This window comes from Oryza brachyantha, chromosome 12 (assembly GCF_000231095.2).
Source record: "Oryza brachyantha chromosome 12, ObraRS2, whole genome shotgun sequence".
Lineage (NCBI taxonomy): Eukaryota > Viridiplantae > Streptophyta > Magnoliopsida > Poales > Poaceae > Oryza > Oryza brachyantha.
The window spans coordinates 2803690-2826980 of record NC_023174.2 but is presented as its reverse complement, the minus strand read 5'-3'; the positions used below and the strand labels follow the sequence as shown (position 1 = coordinate 2826980).

Genomic DNA, 23291 nt, shown 5'->3' with positions numbered 1-23291 from the left:
GTTATTTTATTTGAAGTATTAAACATAGTCTAATTGTAAAACAAATTTAGATTCCGTCTAAAAACCACGAGACGAATCTTTTGAGTCTAATTAATCCATCATTAGCATATGTTGTTTATTGTAGCACTTATGGCTAATCATATATTGATTAGACTCAAAAAATTTGTCCCACAATTTTCCCCATAACCGTGTAATTAATTTTAATGTTCATATATATTAATATTTTATTTAGATATCTAAAAATTTGATGTGATGTTTTTAAACTAAACAACCTAAATGTAAAGCGGGTGCTGAACACATTACGAATTATGGATGATGAATGAAATAGTCTCTGGCCATTACATTATTTGAAGCTACAAATAATAAATAAATAAATAAATAAATAAATAAGTTGATGACTTGATTTTAAAAATAAATACCAACAAAAGGCTTATTTTTTCATTTTAGAATCGTTTAAAAGTTTAGGAAACAGTCCGCGATAATCCATACATTACAATCTATTGGCAACGTGTCCTACAAGTACAACATATTGATTTAAAAGACCAACAAAGTATTCATCCAGTGAGATGAGAAGAACAATCCAACATTTTGGCACCGCCAGAATACGGAAAGAACTGAAAAAAAAAGGAGAGAGATTTGAATCAAGGAGAGTGAAAACTGTGCATACTATATCATGAATGATGGTGCAATTTCGTCTCTTTTTCCTGTTGAAAAATATACGGCGGGGCGCGCATCTTGTGCGCGTGTGGAAATAATAATGAAACGGAAGTACTACGTCTGTCCCATAATAACCTCATTCTTCGTTTTTCCGTGTCCAACGTTTGACCATTCGTCTTATTTAAAAAATTTATTAAAAAATTTAAAGAAATTAGTCATGTATAAAGTATTATTCATATTTTATCATCTAGTAACAATAAAAATATTAATCGCAAAAAAATTTTAAATAAAACGAATAGTCAAACGTTGGACACGGAAAAATGAAAAATAAGGTTATTATGGGACGGAGGTAGTACTCTCTCTGTCAAAAAAAATCAATTCTCCGGTTTCCGTGTCCAACGTTTGACCATCTGTTTTATTGAAAAATTTTTAAAAAATTAGAAAAAAATTAGTCACACGTAAAGTAATATTTATGATTTATCATCTAATAAAAACAAAAATATCAATCGCAAAAAAATTTTAAATAAGACGAAGAGTTAAAAATTTTAGGTAAAAAATGAAAAATTGGTTTATTTTAGAAGAGAGTGAGTAAAATATAATGAACGGATGCTGCAGTCGTCTTATCATTGAAAAGCGATTCGATTCTGCGAGACCCACAAACACACAAAGAAAAACAGAAATCAACACGCAATGGCAATGCAAGGTGGATTTCCTGCGTGGCCCATTGGCTACTGCTGCTGCTGCTGCTGCAACACACTGTCACACTGCATGCAAAACGCAGCTCATATCCAGGGAGGTGTGCAGAGGAGAGGTGTGCTATTAATTTGTAGCTAGTTATGTGTGGGCTTTAAGATAAAATATGTGTATGACATATGAGATCATGTATTGATGTTTTGTAGATAACTGTTATATGAATTGGCTATTAGATTGACTATAGATGAATTGAAGCCAGTAGTTGGCTATACTATTAAACTTGCTCTTAGAGCAAGTACAATAACCAGCTATAAACATATTTTAACAAGAGAGAAGAGAGAAGGATAACGGGCTACTAATTTATAGCCAACTGCATTATGGACTTTAAGATATATTTGTGTATGACAAGTGAAACCGAATATTAGTTATATAGTCTATGCTATTATATGAATTAGTTACTAAGTTTGCTATAGACAAGTTAAAGCCAATAGTTGGCTACACTATTGAACTCACTCTTATCAATATACTCCCTCTGTCAAAAAAATCGATTCTTTGGTTTTCGTGTCTAGCGTTTGACCATCCGTTTTATTTTAAAAAAATTTTAAAAAATTTAAAACAAACTAGTCACACTTAAAATACTATTCATAATTTATTATCCAATAGAAACAAAAATATTAATCATATTTTTTTATTTTTTTCAAATAAGATAAAGAGTCAAACATTATACATAAAAAGTGAAATATTGATTTATCCAGAGACCGAGGAAGGGAGTACAGTAGTATCACTCATGACCGCCCCATTGGCTCCCTCGCCTTCTTCGTGCTGCCTGCTGGCTGCTGCTACATCCAAGATTTTCGATCCGTTCAGGTGGCCGGCCGGCAATCCGGTCTTTTCACCAAAATTTATATTTTTAATCTTAAATTTAAAATTAATTTTAAGCTTTATTTTTAGTATTTGCTTTTAGATATATATATATATATAATTTATAAATTAATGTTCGTTTACAAACATGTCTTTTGTATGTTTTTTTTCGTGAAACAGCGAAGAGATGGTCCTCATGACTCCAGCAGCCTACTCCCTACATGTTCGGATTCGTTTCCAAAAGTTAGGTTGTTTTCATGAGACCGATGGAGTAGGTGTTATTGTTTTTTTAAAAAAATTTCTAGGTCTTAGTTTTTAAACACGTAGAGATATAAAATTCTTGTCCTACAATTATTTTCTTTTGTTGGGTCACATGTCACAACTTATAAGCCTTGGCCAAAAGAAAATCTTAACCAAATATATTCTAGCATTTAATTCAATTCCGAGCATCACATATTCATGCCTGGTAAATTCTTGCAATAGTTTTTTTTTTTTGGATTTTGCAGCCATGCGGAGGAAAGTCTTGGATGTGACAAGATAAAGCCAACAGCAGGCACACAAGGGATAAACACAAATTACGGGTAAAATTTGTCATATCTATATTTTTCATGGTTTAAAAGTCAAATGTGAGTAATAGAGCCCCAAAATAAACTCTAAAACTAACTGCTGAAATTCAAAATTTTTATATTGGCTATACCTGAAAGGCAAACGATTAGGGTGTAAGTGGGTAAGCCCGTGAACCCGCTTATAAATCAATTAAGCGGGTAATCTGATAGACTACCCGCTTAATTGGCCTATAAACGGGTTGGCGGATCGGTCCACTTACACCCCTGCAAACGATATGAAAGCCCGGCATCTTTGTTTAAGCAAGAGCTCAAATTCTCCGATGAAAATATTAGCTACTTGGCGGCTTTAATTTGCTGGCAGAGCAACTATACAATTCAAACACTACCTTTCTTTCAAATTCATATTCTTGTAGCTGGCAAACTCCAGACCGATTTTGAACCATGGTTCCCTAATAGGGACGGCAACGAGTAAATACCTAAGACATCACAATATACACTATATACATATATACTTAAGACATCATACATTCATACGGTGGAAAATGTATAAATGGTTTAAATACCTAGAGTTTGTTTTATTGGGCTAGGCTAATCTGATATTGGGCCATAATATACATTTAAACTTGTATTTATTACCCATGGGTAAATGGGTATAAGGATCATAAGAACGTTTCATACCCACATACCTATCAGGTGAAGGTATTTATCTGATTACTTATCTATGAATAGTATATTTAGTTCATACTAGGACTCTAATAGAGTAAATACTCATCAGGTCTCGGGTCGCGGGTCCCCGCTGCCATCTCTGTTCCCCGACCGCAAGTTCCATCAAGTAAAACATTGTAATAACCCGGTAATAAACATCAGCCATTCAACTTATCAGTTCCTCCGATTATTCTCCTCCATGGATTCAACAAATGAGTCAACCTGTCTCAATCTTATGCTGTTGAGACAGTCCTTTTACTATGCACATATGCCCTACTTTGATCTCCATTTGAATTGTATATATGACACCAAACAAGTTTTCTTTTCAGTCTTTTGTCTTGATGTCAGATACTTGTTTGTCACGAGAGTAAAATCAAAAAGACCCCGTTTGAGCTGTTGTCTATTGGATGTCTAGTTTTGCTAGTGTAAGTAGAAAGTCTGAATTGGGAAAATTTTTGATAAGAAACCCTTCCTCGCCCAACCCTTATGGTTGCACAGCTTTAGGCCTTAGTTGGTAAAATAAAAATTTTTGGATGTCACATTAAATTTTTAACCGGATGTCGAAATGAGTTTTCGGACACGAATGAAAAAACAAATTTCACGGCTGGCCTGTAAACCGCGAGACGAATATTTTGAGCCTAATTAATCCATCATTAGCGCATGTGGGTTACTGTAGCACTTATGACTAATCACGTACTAATTAGGCTCAAAAGATCCGTCTTGTGGTTTACCACGTAATTGTGCAATTAGTTTTTCATTTTATCTATGTTTAATACTCTATTTAGGTATCTAAAATTCGATGTGATGTTTTTTGGTGAAAATTTTTGGGAACTAAACAACCCCTTATTCTGATGGGCGCCAAGAAAACCATGTATGTCAAAGCTCTCACAGGAGACTTTATGTATCACCCGAGTCTGATTTATTTTCACTGAAATCACACGAACGTAACCGCAATACAATTATAGTGTAATAATATACAACTACCATATAACTATAAATGTAACTCGTATATGACTAGCATGTAAAACTCAGGTACCAAAAAACATGGCCCAGTGCTAGTCACGTTACAGTTACATGCTAGTTACATTGTAATGATACGCTAGTTACATTATAATTGTATTGTAGCTATATTTATGTAATTTTAGTAAAAAAGAAACAACACAAGACATTCTTAGCAAATCCGGGATCTCACTGCTATAATAATAAGCTATAAAAATTAACGAACTGATAAACAATAGTTTATGAATGATATATAAATATATATTATTAACAGTTTAAAAGCTAAAGTTGGAAATAGAGTTTAATAAGGCCATATAACTAATTTTAAGTTTGAAAATTTAAATTTTGACAATGGTTAATAATCTAAAGAAAGCCCTCAATTAGCTTTGTTTTGTTGGAGCTTAAACTTATAATGACTTCACAGCACTTCTAGTGATTATGTGGCACGAGTCACGTATATATACACTAATGATACACGAATACACAATATGATAATGCGTGAAGTCATCTTTTGGTTTTGGTTTCGGGTTTAGGTTATAACCAAAATTTAATTTTTTAACTTTAAATTTGGAGTTAATTTTTGATATTTTTTCACCGAAGTTTATTTTCTAGATTTGACTTTTGGATTATATGAACACGTATATAAAAGTTTTATTCGTAAATTATACTGTTTGACTTTTTTTCAATTTTTTTCTAAATACCCTAAAAATAATCCTGCATGTCTGCATTGGATTACGTACACGTCAGCAGTCCTGGGGTACCAAATAAAAAGCAGCTGAAAACTACTCTATCCAGTGGCAGCTACACACCATTTGTTTTGACATCTGGCTGTCCTAAAACAAAGGAAAATCAGCACCAATAACACGTCACAAAACAGTGTCAGACAGCGACGACCCAATTGACACGACGACAATACGGAGGCACAACGGATAAGATCTGTAACGCGTGTCTTCCACGCCGACGTGGACCGGGGTACTGATGTCTATGGATGCCTACGTCACATGTGTTCACGTGGATAACTGCTTCTGCTCTTCTTTTCTCACTGCAGTTTTTTCAACTAAATAAAGGGGTTGTTCGGGAAAGTTTCTTCTAACTGCAGCGTTTTTCAAAAGTTACTTTTGCCAGAAGCTATCCTAAACGATCCACTGCTTCTGAGAATCTGTAGTTACATATTCTAGAAAATAAACTAAAAATTTAGAAGCTAGAGAAGCTGGGTTTAAGAGCTTTTCCAGATTCTTAGAAGCTAGCTATCAAGCAGCTGCTTTTTAGAATCTAAAGCTTTCCAAACAAACCCAAAATAGCCTTGAATGTTGATGGTAAGTATTCCAGCAAGTGTTTTTGATTAATAGTTTGTTATTTTGCTCCAATTAAAGAGAGATTTTCGATGAAAAAAAAAAGATGAGAATGTCACTAGGACCGGACCACAAGCTTCTAGTGTGATGGCAGATTTGAGTGTTGGATAATATATAATCCTAATTTTGAAAAAGTATTAAAAAATCTAGAATAAAATTGATAATTTGGAAAAAGTTTGAAAATCTAAATATTTTAAGGTTTTCAAAAAGCTATAAAATATATTTGTGGCTACCGTTCTAGGGTTTTAACCCTGACTTGGGGAGGAGTCTAGTTCAATTACATTAACCTAATTAACAGTATTCCTAATAGCTCATTCAAATTTGGTTATTCATATTGTCAATGTAATATCCATATTACATTATCCATAAATATTTTATTAATATTTTATAATAGTGCAATCTTCTCTTATGATTGGATTTTGAGATATGAAGAGAGCAGAGAGAACATCCATATTTAGAGTTTTTCTTTAATCCTCTATCTTTAGAGAATGAGAATGAGGTTGAGTTTCTGCTCGAGCAATATTTTCCCCTTCACGTGCTTAATTTTTAGAATAGAGGATTAGACAATGCGATAAAGTACCTACTAAAGATGCTCTAATATATGCTATTCCAATAGGCAAGTTCATTATTTCAGCATGGTTGCACCCTTCAATTTTTTAAAAAAAAAATAGTTGTGATGTCCATCTTGTAGCCCATACATATTTTGGAATGTCTGTGAACAAATTACATAAACTTTTAAAAAAAAATTTACCTAGTCTGAGAGTACTATTTATCATCCTAAAGACACGAGGAAAAGTGAGTCAGCAAAAATGAAAGATAATTAACCAAACAAAAAATAACACGTGAAACCATGGAATTAAGCCTTACAATACTTTACGATCGTCGATTGGTGACATGACATCTGTCGACAAAATCCCGCAAAAACCTCCTTGAAACGCACGAATTTTACGGATTTTTATAGAGAAATGAATTTAATTTGTCAAAAACATCAATTCTAATAGGCCCGAAATCCAACATTTTTTTCTTTCAGAAGCCGTCCTTGAATTGAAATCCACCCTCCGCTCCCAAAACACGCGATCCCCAATCCATCTGCCGCAGCGCAGCCCTTCTCCGACGAATCCTCCGCCGCCGCCGCCGCCGCCTCAAGGTACGGCGTGCCATCCCCATCCTCGATCCGCTCGGTTCTTCTGCTTCCTCCCTGTTCGTCCCCCCGTGATGCGTGATCCGATGGATGGCTGGGTTGGTTGGTTCGGAACGGGACGGGAGGGGACGGGAGGGCGATCTGTTCGTTCGTCGTGCTCGATCTGCCGCGAAGTGGGTTTTCTCCCTTCCTCTGAGATCTACGGGCGGTGATCTATCTGTTCTTCGTGCTCCGATTTGTTCGGTTTTTTTTTCTAAACTTGAATTCCCGATCTGCGCTGTCGCCGCGACGATTCACCTGTTCATCCTGTGTCTCTGTGATCTGTTGCATCGGTGCTAGGAGTGAAGCATTACATTTGATAGTTTCATCCAACGCGCTGTTGAGAATTGCCATTCCCAGTCGATTCAATTAGAAGATTCACTCGATCTATTAGTTTGTTAAATTCTTTTTAAGGCGATTTTACATAGGATGGTTAGCTGTAAATAACAATTCTGAATTTCTCGTTGAACTTGTTGAATTTTACATAGGGTGATTGATCATTGAACCCCGCGAATTGAGCCTCGTAGTGCGAATGATTTCAGTGCTGTAGTTTCTAATGCTTCAAGCGCTCATTTCCCTTGTAGAGAGCTAGAACGAGATGGCGGCCAATGGCGACGGCCCTGCCAGAGGGAGTGCAGCGGCTGCCGCGAGCTTGCGCAGGCGGAGAACCACCGGCGGTGCTGCGGCCAGAGGCGGCGGCGCCAGCACAATGCTTCAGTTCTACACCGAGGAGGCCGCGGGCTGCAAGATGTCCCCCAATGCTGTTCTGATCATGAGCATTGGGTTTTTCGCCGTCGTCGCCCTCCTGCATGTTTTCGGCAAGCTGTACCGGACCTCCTCCAACTAGGTTCGTGACAATCAGAATTCAATCAACAGAACTGAGGATGAAGTTGTAGGATGGCTTGATTGCGTAGAAAATGGCTATTTCTGAATCTTTTTTGCTATCATCATAGAATGTCACAATACCTTACCCATGGATGTTTATGGTTGAATTCTTAAAAATAGTTGTTGATCATTGCTTTGTTGTCTCAGTTGTTTCTTGCAAATGTTAGTTTCTGTAATGAAGCTGTCCTGGACTCCTGATTACCTGACATCAGTTTTGTGTCTCCTTGCAATTGTATTGTCAATTATTCTGTGTGTTACTTTTTATGCTGCTCAGGATATAAGTTACAGCAGGAGATTGGCTGCCTAGTCATATGCATTTAAACAGAAATACTCCTGAAGTGATTCAGGCATCGAGAGCAAAGAAACACTGTTACTTATACTGGTATGAAATCTGGCAGAAAATTGGGTCTTGATGTGTTTTTATGAAAAATCTCCTGTTCATAACATACCTGGAAATATTCGTCGCCAATAAAGCTGGCAAGCTGCAAAGAAAAAATAACTCTTGACTCGTGTGAGTCATCTATAGTTTGGTAATTAGAAGCGCCCTGTATGTCACCAATTTAGTATTTGCGAAATCTCTCTCCAAGGCTATTGTTAATTAGTAGCAGTACAGAGAAGGACATGAAACAAAATGAAAATCTACTGCAGTACTTGTCAAAGGTTTGTCAGTGTCCGTCAGCAAATCGATTGAGCTCGTGAGGGTGGAAGACGATGTTGATCATGTACTGCATGATTGTGAATCATCTAGCTAGCTACCTGGATTTGATATCTGGAATTGATCATTATGATAGTACATCGCTAGGGCTGCCAGATGCATGTGTTCTCAGGTTATGGTCCTTTCAGAAAGAGAATTGTATCTATCACCAGATGATAAGTAAGAGGGGTTTATGAAGATTAGGCATTTCAGTATTTCACCACCTTTACATAGATTTCAGCGGCAGTGGTGTTCCATGGTAATTACACCCTATCATGTTCCTATGGCAACCATCATCTTTCAACAGAAAGGTTTAGAATTTTTTTTCTTTCAAATAATGTAATTATGCAAAGTCTATGTTTACCATCGCAACCGTGATAAATAATCAGGTATTGCTCAGCAAAGGGTTTCTGCCCAGTGCTACAAATCTGACAAGAATCTGTAATTGTACCAAGATGCTTTTTCCAGCCTTCAAAATACATGTTTCTAACCTCCAGGAATCACAGGCTGTGGAGAAAATTAAACTAGTCAAATCACCCTTGAAATTCTTAGTCTTAAACAATTTTTGGCCATAATCCTTGTTCACATTCTAATTTCCACCAATCCTTGGCTCCTTGCAAAGCATTGAATTGAAATTATAAAGGAATTGACACCTAGATCTTCATGCTTGGTGCTTGCAAACCTTCTCCCATTTCACAGATAAAATGTGGTATTCTCTTGTGGGATCACCACCCTCACGAAGAAAACCTTTCTTGCCTACTCAATTAAAGATTTAAGCAAATAATTTGTGACTTAAAATTTCCAACAAGAAACTTTCAATCGCACACCCAACTTTAAATTTAAGGTTGAAAATTCAAATTTTGTCATATAGGCATAAGCAGAAATGAAAAGATTGGGACAAGTGTCATCAAGGTACGTCTACAAAAGAGGCCACGGGCACCATAACATCTAGCTTAATTAGTTCAAAGTTGTACTTGCAGTCAGTGTAGCAAACATAGAGACAGAACCTTAGTACTTAAAAGTGTCATCATGAAGGTAGTTAACCATGGATCACACGAGACATTTTTAGCATTTTTTACTATAAAGGTGAGGTGAATGCCACATCTAATTTTATCTGTAAGCAACTTATTAATTAAAAGGTGACACATATTACGTCTAATACACTAATTTCAATTATTGATTAGTCAATATACTCTTTTTCTCTTTTTTTTACTTGAAGATTGATTAGTCAATACACTCTTTTTCATTTTCTTTTTCTTCGAGATCGCACGAAGACTACCGGACTATGATAGGTAGCATATTTTCTCTCTCATCTTTTCTCGACCCTATCTTATTATTTAATCTTACATAGCATCTTAGACCAGACAATCGATGCCAGGCAATCATGATTGACATCTCTCCTCCATATCACTAATATCATTCATTACCATAAATATTAGATAATTAAAATTAGTTGTTTTAGTTTTTTTTCTTCTCATTGCAATGCACGGGTACTTCGCTAGTCCGACATAACATTTGCATCGAAGCTCTTCTTCCTCCCCATCATTTTTTGACAACTCAGATCATTTCGAAATCCTCCTCTGCCCCACCTTTCCTCGCCTCTAAAGCCTTATTTGGATAGTCCTCAAGAGGAAGGGATCAGAGAGTGAGAGTATTGATGAGTAATAATTCTACACCATTAATAGGTTTAGAATAAATCTCCTCTAAAAGCCCCTTCAGTCAAGAGAGGATTGAGAAGTAATAACTCTACGTACAAATAGGTAGATTACTTTGGTCATCTTTAGGGTGTTTAGAAGAAAAAGACAAACGGCATATTTAGAAACAGAAAATAATTTACGAATAAAACTATTATATATGTGTTCATAGCATCTAAAAGTCAAAACTAAAAAATAAAGTTCGATGAAAAGCCCTTAAAATCAACTTTAATTTTAAGGTTGAAAATTCAAATTTTATGTTATAACCTAAACCCAAAGCAAAAAAAAAATGACCCTTTAAAAGGAGGGAGATGTCCATGCAAACACATTACTTGCTCACTGCTCTCTCACACTGTGTGCCATTCTATTCATCATATGGTAGATTGCTTGATTTCACCATAAGAGTTTCGCAAGTTTCCACCAGAATCACCCTGATACGAAGACAACCAAGATAAAGCTATGGAGGATACCGGGTATCCTGCCGATCTAGATCGTCGACGAAAAGCTCTACTCCTAGCAACAAGGGAAGCTCGAGCCCTATCTGAAGACTGCCTGTACACCAGCAAAATGTTGTTTATGTGGTGCATTCTACTTTTTGGCGTTTCGACTGCGATTGCTTCATCCACTCGATGCACTCCTCCATGGTTCCCTCTGGATACGCAAGCTGCCACTTCAACAGCCGTTGTTGCTACGAGAACGGAAGAATGATGTGTTAGAAAGTGTTAAAAAAAACTAGAACAATTCAGACAGAACCGATTAGTGTCAGTTATACCCATTTTCCGATGAGCGGACCTGCCTTGGCCTGCATAATCCCCATGATGGCCTTCCCATCAAGCAACGGTTTCATCTTCCATACGCCATCAAGCTCTGTATGAGACGTAGGAGGATATAAATAAGGAAATGCTAACAGGGATATGAACAGGTCGGCTTTCACTTCATGAAGGAAAACGGTCATCAGGTAGCTCTTTACCTAGTTCAGTTATTGAACTTTCAGCTGTCTTGTATTTTTCATTCCTTCGATGTAATTCATCTTGATGGCTGAGACAGTCACTAGCACTACCAAACTCCGGATAGGTAAGTGTGGAGATAAACAATGCCGCACGCCAAAAGTCCTTTATCTCACGAAGTATAAGCCCTGAATGTTCAAAGTCACATTTTCTCACGAAGTTCTCCATAACTATTATAATGAGCTAAAATCTAGATTATTAGGCAAATTAAACAGCCGAATTAGGCAACTGGTACACAAAAAAAGGCTAAAGACTAACCAATATAAATGATTTTCAAATTTAAAAATCAGCAAACTCTCTGCTGACCTGCCGAGACACGTTTAACTAAGTCTGTTGGGATCTCAAGGTATTCATCATCCAGTTTCTCTTTGACATTTGCCAAATTTTCATTCGACTCAAGGAGATTAATTAATTCAGCAAACTTTTCACTTGCAGCATGTATGTTGACAACCTTCAAGTTCAGAAGAAATCATAAGTTGATTTATTTTCTAACAGTACAAAACAGCAGGCATAAGCTAGTAAAAAGGATGATGAGGCCTACTCAAGAAATTTTACCGTGTCAGCATCACTAGCTTTTAATTTCAGGGAGTCACGAATAATATAGTTTGCAACAGGAATCTGAAGATGATGCAACAGGCTAGTCAGCATACTTGCTACAAAATAATACAGCAAAAGAAATAGTTGTTTGGTTTGTAAAACCATTCACTGTTAACAACAGCTGTGGACTCTGTTCTAGTCTTCTAACCCATTGTTTACATATAAGTTGAACGTAACTGGGACAGTTAAAACTTAAAACAAGCGCCATCTATTTCCTCGCACAAGATTTTGTTTTAGTAGCCACTGTTGGTCAGTAACCAGCCACAAGAAAATTACAAGCACACCAAAGCCTTTACAGAAACTCAGGGATATGTGCTCTGAAATAAGATCTGATTATTAGATGCTACATACCAGTTAAAACTACAAGTTGCTGATCGGACCCATATGCAAAAAGCTTGACTTATATGATGGACAATTGGAAATTATTGAGCAGCATTTAAAAATGAGCCACTAGTTTTACTGGAGAATGTAAATTCAGTCATAGGTAAGTAATGCTACATATTCAGAGATTGAAATGAATATGTATCTAAATGTTTATTCTACAAAGGTACAGAGACTGAAATGAATCTGAACATCTAAGAACTCTACATATTCAGTTCAGTATGTAGAAACAAAACTATGACTACATATGTATCTAAATGGTTCACAATCTACTCTCTTTAACTATAAACTTTTGCAGCCACACAAACAACCTGCCGTCTTATCAAAATATAGGATGGACTTTCAGGCAAATATAAGTACTAGCTCCTAATAGCCATGAGTCCATGATGCACCAAGTCTGCACTCTCCTGCTAACCTAGTAGGAAGCAAGTTACCACTAGTATCATTGCAAAAAGGAGGATGTTTGATTTAATCAAAGAGGATTAAATTGACACAACTTACCTGCTTAAAAAAGTTGAAGTATGTACATTGGAGAAAAGTTTGAGTATGCATGAGTTAGATGTTACCTTCTTTGACTTTTTATCAAAGTATACTGTACTCCGAAGCGGAGTGAATAGTGCACTATACAAGCAAAGTCTTCGGTGCTCATCCTAAACACCATCACAGGTCTTAGTGTTAGGAAAGAAAATATATACCAATTTATAGCCAATTGTTTAATTTGGTTTAGCCATAACAGGGAAAGTAACATAGGAGTCAATTAACAGTAGTAAGTGGGAAGTGAAAAGCTTAGTGTCATAGGTCCTCTGAATAATAACAATAATAATATGCTCCTTGTAACTCAATCTACAGGAATACACAGGAACAACGGAATAATGTTATTTTCTACTCCAAAACTCAATGGTTCAATCAGGCATACAAATTATGTAAGTTCCCCTTGTCATTTATTCCACCAATGAATCCAAAACAATGTTATGGAAAAGATGGGTAACTATGGTTTGTTAGTTATTTGCAGTGAAGTTATGTAAGTACCATTTTCACTATAAAGAAATTTAGAGGGGAGGGGAACAGGGGAGAATTTGTTTGATTTAAGGGTTAATTATATCTATGTCATTGTAACTTTCACGGATTAAAAAAATACCACTACAATTCGCTTATTTGGACTAATGCCATCGATACTTCTTTGAAATTAGATCCATGCCACTCCGTCATCACTTCCGTCGCTCCTCCAACGTTTTCCATCCATCCATCCCGTCCTCCCGTCGAAGGCGCCGACACCACCATGGATCCAATTTCAAAGAAGTATCGATGGCATCAGTTCAAATAAGTGAATTGTAGTGGTATTTTTCTAATCCGTGAAAGTTACAATGGTATAGATCTAATTAACCCTTGATTTAATGGTGTGTACTTAACAAAGAAAAAGACACATTCTGAAATTTCTCAGACCTGCGACTTGGAATCAGAACCACCACTGAACACAGAGCAGCCAATAGAATGTGCAAGATTCCATGCAACTTCAATATGTGAAACACAAAGCCTGCATAAAAATATACAATAGGAGATGAAATCGTCAAGTGAAGCACACATGCTAATGGAAATGACTAGAAGAACCTATACAGGTAGAAGTCTGAAATGTAATTTGGTGACCCTATAGAATAACAAACTCAAAACATATAGTAGATGTATGTTAGAGAAAGGACTGACTGATCACATTTGTCAGGAACTTGAGGGTCGGTCTTCTCAGGAAAAGCAAAGACAACATAAAATAATCCCAAATCACGAATACAACACATTGCATTAACTGGATGTTTGTCTGACATCATAAGATCTACCTGCATAAAATACAAGTAGGTTAAATGGGTGACAAGGGGCTTTCTATTATGTTACTAGATACATATTGAATGATAATGTTTTGTTAATTTGACGCTGATGAAGAGAGAAAAAAAATGAGGAAATGTAGGTTGGCAATAAGTAGGACAGAAACCAGACCTCATGACCGATGCGCTCTTTGCTAATCTTGCTACCAAGTTCAGATTTCACCTTTTCATCAGAAGCAGCTTCTTTCAAATCTTCATTTAATGTAAAGTTGAATCTAGCAGCTGTGAGAGATACACATTAGCATATGCGAAAGAAATGCAATGTTGCATGCCGCTGGCACACTATTCAATTATAATTTAATAAACAAACAAGGTATCAGTTGAAATATCAGCACGCAATTACATGTCTACTGATATCATGCCTATAATTATTAAGTTCTTATATGCTAAAAAAATTCAAACATCATGATTCATGCACATCACATGATAACATAAGCATAAAAAGTGAATCTGAACTGGCAATCAGTGAACGTTCAGCAAAGAGAGCAATTATTGAGTATGAGCCAAACTTGCCCAAGTACAAATGGAATTAAATATGAGATGTTATCAACTTTTAGCAAGTGAACTTATCATGAATAAATAAGTAATCTTAAAGTATATCTTAGCATAAAATTAGCAATGGAAATATTTTATATCAATTAAAAGGATGTTTGAATATACCAAATCGGATTGCTCGAAGAACTCTAAGGGGGTCATCCAAGAAGGTAGCTTTGGCAGGTAAAGGGGTAACAATAAGACCCTTTTTCAGATCTTCAATACCTTCATGGAATATGGAAAACATGATTACAGATAGCATGAGCATTTGAAAAAGGTCATGTATACCTACAAGCTTCTATGTTAGGATCCAACCACGAAACTCACCTCTTCCAGTTAAATCTTCCACTGAGCAAGTGTTGATATTGAAGAATAAACTGTCCAAGTTTGAATATAGAAATATTAAACAGAGTACTAGACAACTCAATATCTTGGCAATAAAAGCACAAATTTAAATGCATAACAGAACTCATCTGAAAACAAAATACCTATTTATTGTTAGGTCCCTACGGAATGCATCTTCTTTGGCAGTACCAATCTCCTGCATATTGGAAAAGATGAACAACAAAATAAGCAAGAAAGAATTATACATTGCTTCCAATAATGCTAATGGCTATTTGTGTTAACTGATGACTTTGAAGGTGGGTAAAGAAGAAGATGGTCACGTAAAACAAGGTGGCTCAATAGTGAACAATTAAAGTATTAGCTATTGCAAACTTGATAAATAGATTAACATGATTTTTAAAGCAACTTTTAGATACAATTCTGTTGCAAAATAAATGTATTGCTTCGTAGTTCGGGAAGCATGCTCATGAAAAACAAAGGGAGTTTACCCCCCCCCCCCCCCAAAAAAAAAACCCCAAAAAAAAAGACACATGCCGTGCAAATTTAACTAAAACCCAGATGATCAATACATGCAAATAAATAATTGAAATATGAACCTAACAGCATATACAAAAATTCTAAAAAAACAATGCTTGTTATGTATGTGTGCATACCACAGTAGGAATACGACTGTTTTCAGCATATTTTTCAGACCTCAAGTTCACAAAGTCAATCCAAATGTCAAATATAAGCATCCTTGCAGTTTCCAAGTGCTTTGATTGATCAGGATTGCTGAAAGAAACTATGAAACATCAGAACCCCAACACAGCAGGTATTTGGCTAATACAATAGCCAATATGGTAAAAGCAAGATAAACTTAGATCTAGAAAATATTCATAATCTGCTTGTACTTTAAAGGTCATGATACTCTATCAGACGGTTATTTGTTTCATATATGAAATTCAACTCAGAATACTTTGTAAGGCCAACTCAAACAAGCTTGAAGCTTATAATGGCATTAAGGTCATGAAAATTATTTGATAAGCTATGTGCTATGTGATCTCAGTAAATTAATTGCTTCTGCTGAGCTTGACCAAATAAGGGATAAAAACAAGAGGACAGTAATAATATATACTCGCTGTAAATGTAATTATAAAGATTGCGTACCACTGAATAACACCAATTGTTTTCTGTTCCTCACCCAACAACTCTGAATACTCATTTACTTTCTCGCAGAAATTCTGGCCCGTCATATTGTCAAGTGCAATATCAATGTCAGAGGAGTCTTTCCCCAATAGCTGTCAAGTATATGCCAAGGCAAAAGTTGAGTCAACAAAACTACTAAACAATACATTTTCGTAAAGATGAACTGCAAAGAAATAACACTAGTTTCTTGATTTTGGGAGCAGGGATCTACTTGCGTCTCCTTTGACTGCTTGTCATACTATGCAGTATCCATCGTGCAAATATTGAATGAGTAGCACTGGCATTCACATAACACAGCCAAAAAGACCCAAACTATGCATACCAACAAGGGAACGTTCACTTCTGTATTCTTATAGGAGGATGCCCATAAACTACAGTATGCCATGTGCATCGTATGCATCTAAAATTTCCAACTAAACGCAGTCGAGGCAATAGCTCTGCTACCTATAGACTAGCAAGAATCCAAGACCAACAAACGAGTTGATTGAGGCATTCCCTAAACCCATCAGCCTAACAATCCACAATTCACACGCAGTCATCTACACCCCCATATTTTTGCTTATGCTTATGCTTATATAAACCAAAATTTGAATTTTCAACCTTAAATTTGGAGTTGATTGTGAGGTTTTTTTCCGCTGAAGTTTATTTCCCAGCATTGGCTTCTAGATCGCTAAAAATACATATACAAAAATTTTATTCACAAAATATTTTTCGTTTGCAAATATGTCATTTGACTTTTACCATGAAAAAGCCAAATCATCCCTCGTAATCCCTCCACTCATGAGCCCTAAACATAGTCATAAAAACAATAATCTGAAGCTATAGCAGCCAAAAGTCCACTTAATAAAATTTAAAATATATGTATATATCCCCCACATAGCAAAACAATTTCTTCAAAATGCCCAAAATAAATAGTTGCACGATAAAGCACAAATTCCTAAACCCAGAAAAAACTAGCATCGAACTCTTAAATTCGCAGGGCGCGAATTCGCAGGCCCAAGTCCGAACCCCAAAAGCCCTAAACCAGAACTCTTGAACGTATTTTCAGAATGGTTTGCTACTAACACAGCTGCTCCTTGCACGGTCGTTCTCCATGTACTTGACTTGCGATGCGAACAAAAGGGAAAAATGCGAAGTGACCTTGTCCCTGACCCAGCCGCCGGCGACGCGGAGCTGGGTGCCGAGCCCGAAGTGGCGGACGACGTCGAGCAGCCTCCGGAAGATGCGCTCCTCCTTCTCCGTCAGCTCCACGCGCTCCCTCACCTCCACGCGCCGCTCCTGCGGCGGCGGAGACCCCGCGGCCGCCATTCCGGAGAAAACACGCGCGCGGGCGGGGAAACTGGAGGGGCCGAAGGCCCTAGCGTGGACGGCGCCCGCCGGCGAGCCGCGGCGGCGGAGGCGGGGGAGGAGGAGGAGGAGGAGGCCGCGTGGGGGGAGGGCGAGGAGGCGAAGAGACATGGGGCGGCGGCGGCGGCGCTTCCCGGCGAGGTATTGTACCCTCCCCGCCGCCGCCGTCCTGCTCCAGTACCCGGCGAGGCCACGTGAGAGCCGTCCGATCGGAGATCAACGGCCACGATGGAACGAACCTATCATTCCGTGGGCTTTTTTTTTCCTTTTTTTAGAGAGAAAAGTCTGTGGGCTTTTTTATAACACTGACAGGCCTAATATATAACACGGCCCAGTTCATCAGGCCCCACTGATCGCATTACTCATCAGACAGGTTGTGTTTTTGCGTAGATTATTCTCAGCTGTGTTCATTATCTTAGGTTTTTAACTTTTTAATATTAATAGTTAAATTCAATTATACGACCTGTTTGGGGAGCTTCTCCCCTTCTGCCAGACGTTGCCCCAAACAGTACATAGTTTGTAAGAATATGTGGTTACATATTCTGAAAAATAAACTAAGAATACAGAAGCTAGAGAAGCTAAGTTTAGAAGCTTTTCTAGATCCTCATAAGCTGGCTATAAAGCTGCTGCTTTTTAGAATCTAAGGTTTCCCAAACAGACCCATAATCCGGAAGAAAGATTCTGACTTGACATTACATTTTAAAAAAGGTTGTGCAATTAAAAGTGCTAAGATAAATGATGGGTGAGAATCATTCAAATAAAAATGGAGGCGCACGCATGTAATCTTTTCTGCGGTTGGTGGTTGATTTGTTCCTCATTATTTGTGCTACGTTCGTTTCATATTGTAAGACTTTTTAACCCTATCTAAATTCATCAATTGATAAATATATATAATTTATATATATGTCTAGATTTATTAACATTCATATAAATTTAATCAAGACTAGAAAGTCCTACATTGTGAAACAGAGGGAGTATTACTTACACCTCTAGAAATGCAGCAACATCTTGTGAACCTTCGTGCTATATTTCCTCCGTTCTAAAATAATCTTATCTTTATTTATCTAATTTGTTCTAAAAGTAACTTTACTTTTTGATCCATCATTATATTGGAATTTATGAAAGTAGAAAACAAATACATTGAGACTAGAAATTGTGGAAAAAAACATTGGGATTTGATAAAGTGAATGTCATACTTTTTTTTTTGCTTTTATAATAGTTCCTAAAATTAAGCTGAGACTTCCACAAATTTAAGCCAATGAAATGAAGGCAATTTCCACTTCAGTTTTGATTTCCATAAAATTCAGATCCTAAAAGGCCGTCTGAAATACTTCTTACCATATATATCTTACTCGTGCTTGGTTCGACATTTTTTTTTTCACCAAATGTCTTTAGCGGATCTCTCTTGTTGATTCGTATTGAAAACTTGTGGTGAACAATATATATTGCAATAATGAAGCAAAATAGGACCTTCTGAATTGAAAATAGGTCTTCTCAAAAATCGGAGAACTGAAACTCCTGAATATGAACCTTCAGCTAATGAACTATTGTTTGGTGAGCTCGATGTAACGGACTACAAATTTATACTTCTCAGTTTATCAGATAAATACTATTTCCCATGCTCAAGCAAAACACAGACAAAATCAACTTCGTGACCCTATTCTGAAATGACAGTAAATCGTAGTAACCTGTACTGAAATCTTGTAGCTTCCCTCCAACGAAAAAAAAAATTGGCAGCTTCCCTGAATCTGCTTATTCCATGCATTACCTAAAATGATGGTAATTAACTGCTACTCCCTCCATATTTTTTTATATGACGCCGTTGACTTTTAAGTCCACGTTTGACCATTCGTCTTATTAAAAGAATTATATAATTATTAATTATTTTGTTATAATATGATTTATTATTATAGAAACTTTAATTATGCATTATAATTTTGTATATTTGGATATAAATTTTAAATAAGACGAATGGTCAAACGTGATTCTAAAAATCAACGGTGTCATACATAAAAAAAAATATAGAGGGAGTATTTCACTCTATCCAAATGTCCATCAACTTTAGCCCAAAAATACTCCAAAACAAGTGCAGTGTGGCATGTAATCTCTATAGTTGGTAGATTAGCATTCAAATCATGCACTTCCATATATATATGGATATCATTTCTTAGGTAAGCTTCTTCTCTCTAATCCATGTTGTCTCTATATACCGGCCATTGTTCTGAAGAACATCTCCCAAAGTACCACTGTAGGTATATACATACACTCAGCTAACACCATGGGTGGAAGAGACCACAAAGGCAATGGCAAGGACAAAAAGAAGAAAGAGGAGGGCATCACCTCATAGGTAAAATTTCTAGAGCAATTTTGCAGTCTAATAAAAAGTAACAAAAAGTATCTCGGGGTACTGGTATCTCACGGTAACAAATCGTTTCTGATCGTTGGATCTAACAACACACATCCTACTCAGCTAGATTCAATGGTGAAAAATGATTTGATACCTCGAGGTATTTTTTGTTGGACCAGAGCAAATCTCAAATTTCTACGTCTCCAAGTAGCTTCTAGTCAGTAGTGACAAATTGGCAATTTGAGAAACACACATTCAGTTAGTTACAGAACACACACATCAAGATCACATTGACACAGACACAGTCCATCAGAAAAATTTAGACTGATTGCTGTTACATTTCACGCATGGACATTGAAATGCTCTTTTCTTTTTTTTTTCTTGCAGAAGAGAGTAGCACAGGTTGAGGTAGTCTATAACTCTGACAAGAGACCATCTGGAGACGACAAGAACGTAAGCTCCATTTTCTCTGAATCTCTGAACCCATGATGAAAAATGCTGTGCCTGTCAAACAAATGTCTGAATCGATCTCTTGGTGTTGATCAGTCGTCACTGCAGAGGAGGTTAGGCTCCAAGACGAGCAAGCATTCGTCTCCGGTGACGGTCGTGGTTCGCAAGCCCGGTGACGACGACGGTCCAGGCGGTCCAGGTCCAGGCGCAGGAGCTGCAGCAGTGGCAGAGCTGCCGTATTCCAGTAACTGAATGAATGAATGAATCGATCATGGAGAGATCCATGAACTTATGAATAAGAAATTTAAGAATTGTTAAGAATTGGATGTGATTTTAAGTTTGATGCAGAGCTACTAGGTCGCCTACTGGTATAATAATAAGTTATCAAATGTGAAATTCCTTGATATGCTCTGCATTCAATAAATCATGTCTGAACTTTCTGTGTATGTGTCGAGTGTGTCTTTTCTGGTCACGAATGCATTGTGGCACGGAGCACTTGTTTTAGGCAATTATGCATGTTAAAATGTGCTTACCAAGAAACTAATATGACCAAATATTTATTAGGAATGCATGAACCAATTTTACAGGAACCTTAGAGAAATTGAACTATTTTCTGTAAAATTCACGCATTCCTAACGAACACCTGCTGCTAGTATCAGCGATATGAAGAAGATTTGAGCATCACAAAATGTGTGGCATACTACACTTTGCAACAAAGTACACTTGACATACAGTCAATTATTTGCCAACATGATCCAAGTTGACGGCTCAAGACCAACAACCACAAATACATGTAGTTTTTTTTTCAGCTATATACAAAAAAACTTGGTCGTCACAAAATGTGTGTCATGCTACATCTTGCAACAGAGTGGATACATGTCATAAGACAGCTTGTCTCCTTATTCCAAGTATAATCCGGAAACAAGATCCTCACTCAACACTATATTATATAAAATTACTTCTATAACCAATATAACAGATATTACTTATAGTAAACATACATCAGATTCATCCTTCTCCTATTGAACATAATACATCCTTCTACATACATACACACATAATACACTCAACATATGAATTTCACAATCATATATGAGTATACATAACACTAATCAATTAAAGTATTCCCTTCATTTTATATTATAAGACGTTTTTTATAATTTAGAATCATTCGTGAGTCAGTAAATATGTTTTATATATGTATTCAGATTTAACCGAAACGGAGGCAAAAAAATAAAATAGTAATTAATCCTTCTTAGGATCTTGATGTCTCTCCAGCGAGACTCCATGCGGCTGGACGGCTGCCTCTGCGCGTACACGCCGAACTTGAAGTAGTGCGAGTCGCCGCCGCGGCCGGCGACGCGGAGCCGCCGGCGGCCGTCGACGAAGACGGTGAGCTCCGAGGCGGCGACGTCGTGGACGACGTTGAGGCGGAACCAGCGGTCGTAGATGCCGGCCTCCACGAGCTGCCGGTCGTAGTAGCGGAGCTCGCCGCCGTAGACGTGGAGCATGAGGGTGGTGGCGCTGTCGCCGCCGCCGAACACCTGCATGATGGACGCGCCGGTGGTGCCCGACGGCACGTAGCCGTAGCCCTCGAACTGCCACACGCCGGAGCTGTAGACGCTTCTATGTTGATGGTTCTACCCTACGGCCTCGTTTAGTTTACAAAATCTTTTTTAAAAATATCATATCAAACTTTTAAACATATATTTGAAGTATTAAACGTAGTCTAATTATATAACAAATTTCAGATTTCGTCCGAAAATCACAAGACGAATCTTTTGAGTCTAATTAATCCGTCATTAGCATATGTTGGTTACTGTAGCACGTATGGCTAATCATATCCTAATTAGGCTCAAAAGATTCGTCTCGTGATTTCCTCCATAACTATGTAATTAGTTTAATATTCATATATATTTAATACTTTATTTAGATATCTAAAGATTCGATGTGATGTTTTTGGGAAAAAAAATTTGAAAACTAAACAGGACCGTCGTTTGTATGCTTCGCTAAGCCCTTGCTTCTCAGCATCGGAATTACCTTCCCATCATTTTACATCTTACCGTGCAGACAACACCTTTGTTTTCTGGTTTAAGAAAAAAATGGCATTCACAACATGTATTTTTAAGCATAAATATATTTTTTTCAAACAAATATATAGGTACCAACAAGGCACTTATTTTCCGGGTCAAATACATCGGCATTATTTATGTATACATTGCTCCATCCAGAGTTCACGGATATCACGTACGGAGTAGAACATTTATCTGAATTGGAATGCAGGCTAGAACAAGACAGAGAGCTGAAGTTCACATGCTGACCATGACATGTAAAGTTTTCACTGCTCCTAACTGACTTTATCCTAAAAGTCCAACCAAACATAACAGTAACTGATAGTTGGATTATACATCTTGCAGCTGCACTTGCAGCATCACGAGCACAAGTCGCCACAATTTAAATGTCTCTAGTGGACGGTAAATCTGTATCCTATTGTTTTCTATCGTTCTTTACAATTGGCTCCTGGTATTTTTTAATATTATGAAATAGTCCATATTTGATCCAAACAAGTGATGTTACTATAGTTGATAAACAAATTTTATGACATTTTGTAATATGCTTCCATTAAAAATGACATTTTGTAATATGTTTCCATTAAAAAGCATGGGTATTTTACTATTTTCCATAGTTTTAATAACAGCATTTCCTATTTTTTTGCATCTCAAGATTAGAAACCATGTTCAGTCAGCTGTCAGTTAAACAGGATATTTAACTATTTGCGACTATTGTATTTGGCAACTCTTCAAATGTCACTCTTACAAATATGTTTACATATATGCCATTGCTGAGAGAGGATGAACTAATAGTTTACCACTTTTGCACACATGGAGCGCCATCTCAGCATGCTGACGTGGACAAATAACGCAAAATTACCGAACTA

The 23291-nt window shown here is 37.0% G+C and overlaps 1 protein-coding gene across 1 annotated transcript; it reads right to left on the bottom strand.

Annotated features, from left to right (window-relative positions):
- Positions 1-10520: 10520 nt before the first annotated feature.
- Positions 10521-22401, bottom strand: LOC102714877 (tRNA nucleotidyltransferase cca2). The gene is made up of 17 exons (XM_006664316.3): positions 22394-22401; positions 21569-21979; positions 17350-17623; positions 16171-16301; positions 15678-15795; positions 15168-15220; positions 15007-15056; positions 14806-14904; positions 14258-14367; positions 13973-14100; positions 13715-13805; positions 12838-12921; positions 11849-11911; positions 11600-11744; positions 11257-11421; positions 11059-11153; positions 10521-10974 (listed from the first exon to the last, which is right to left on the bottom strand). The coding sequence occupies exons 1-17, from the start codon at positions 22399-22401 to the stop codon at positions 10861-10863; spliced, it is 2139 nt and encodes a 712-aa protein (XP_006664379.3). The 3' UTR covers positions 10521-10860.
- Between the last annotated feature and the right edge of the window lie 890 nt (positions 22402-23291).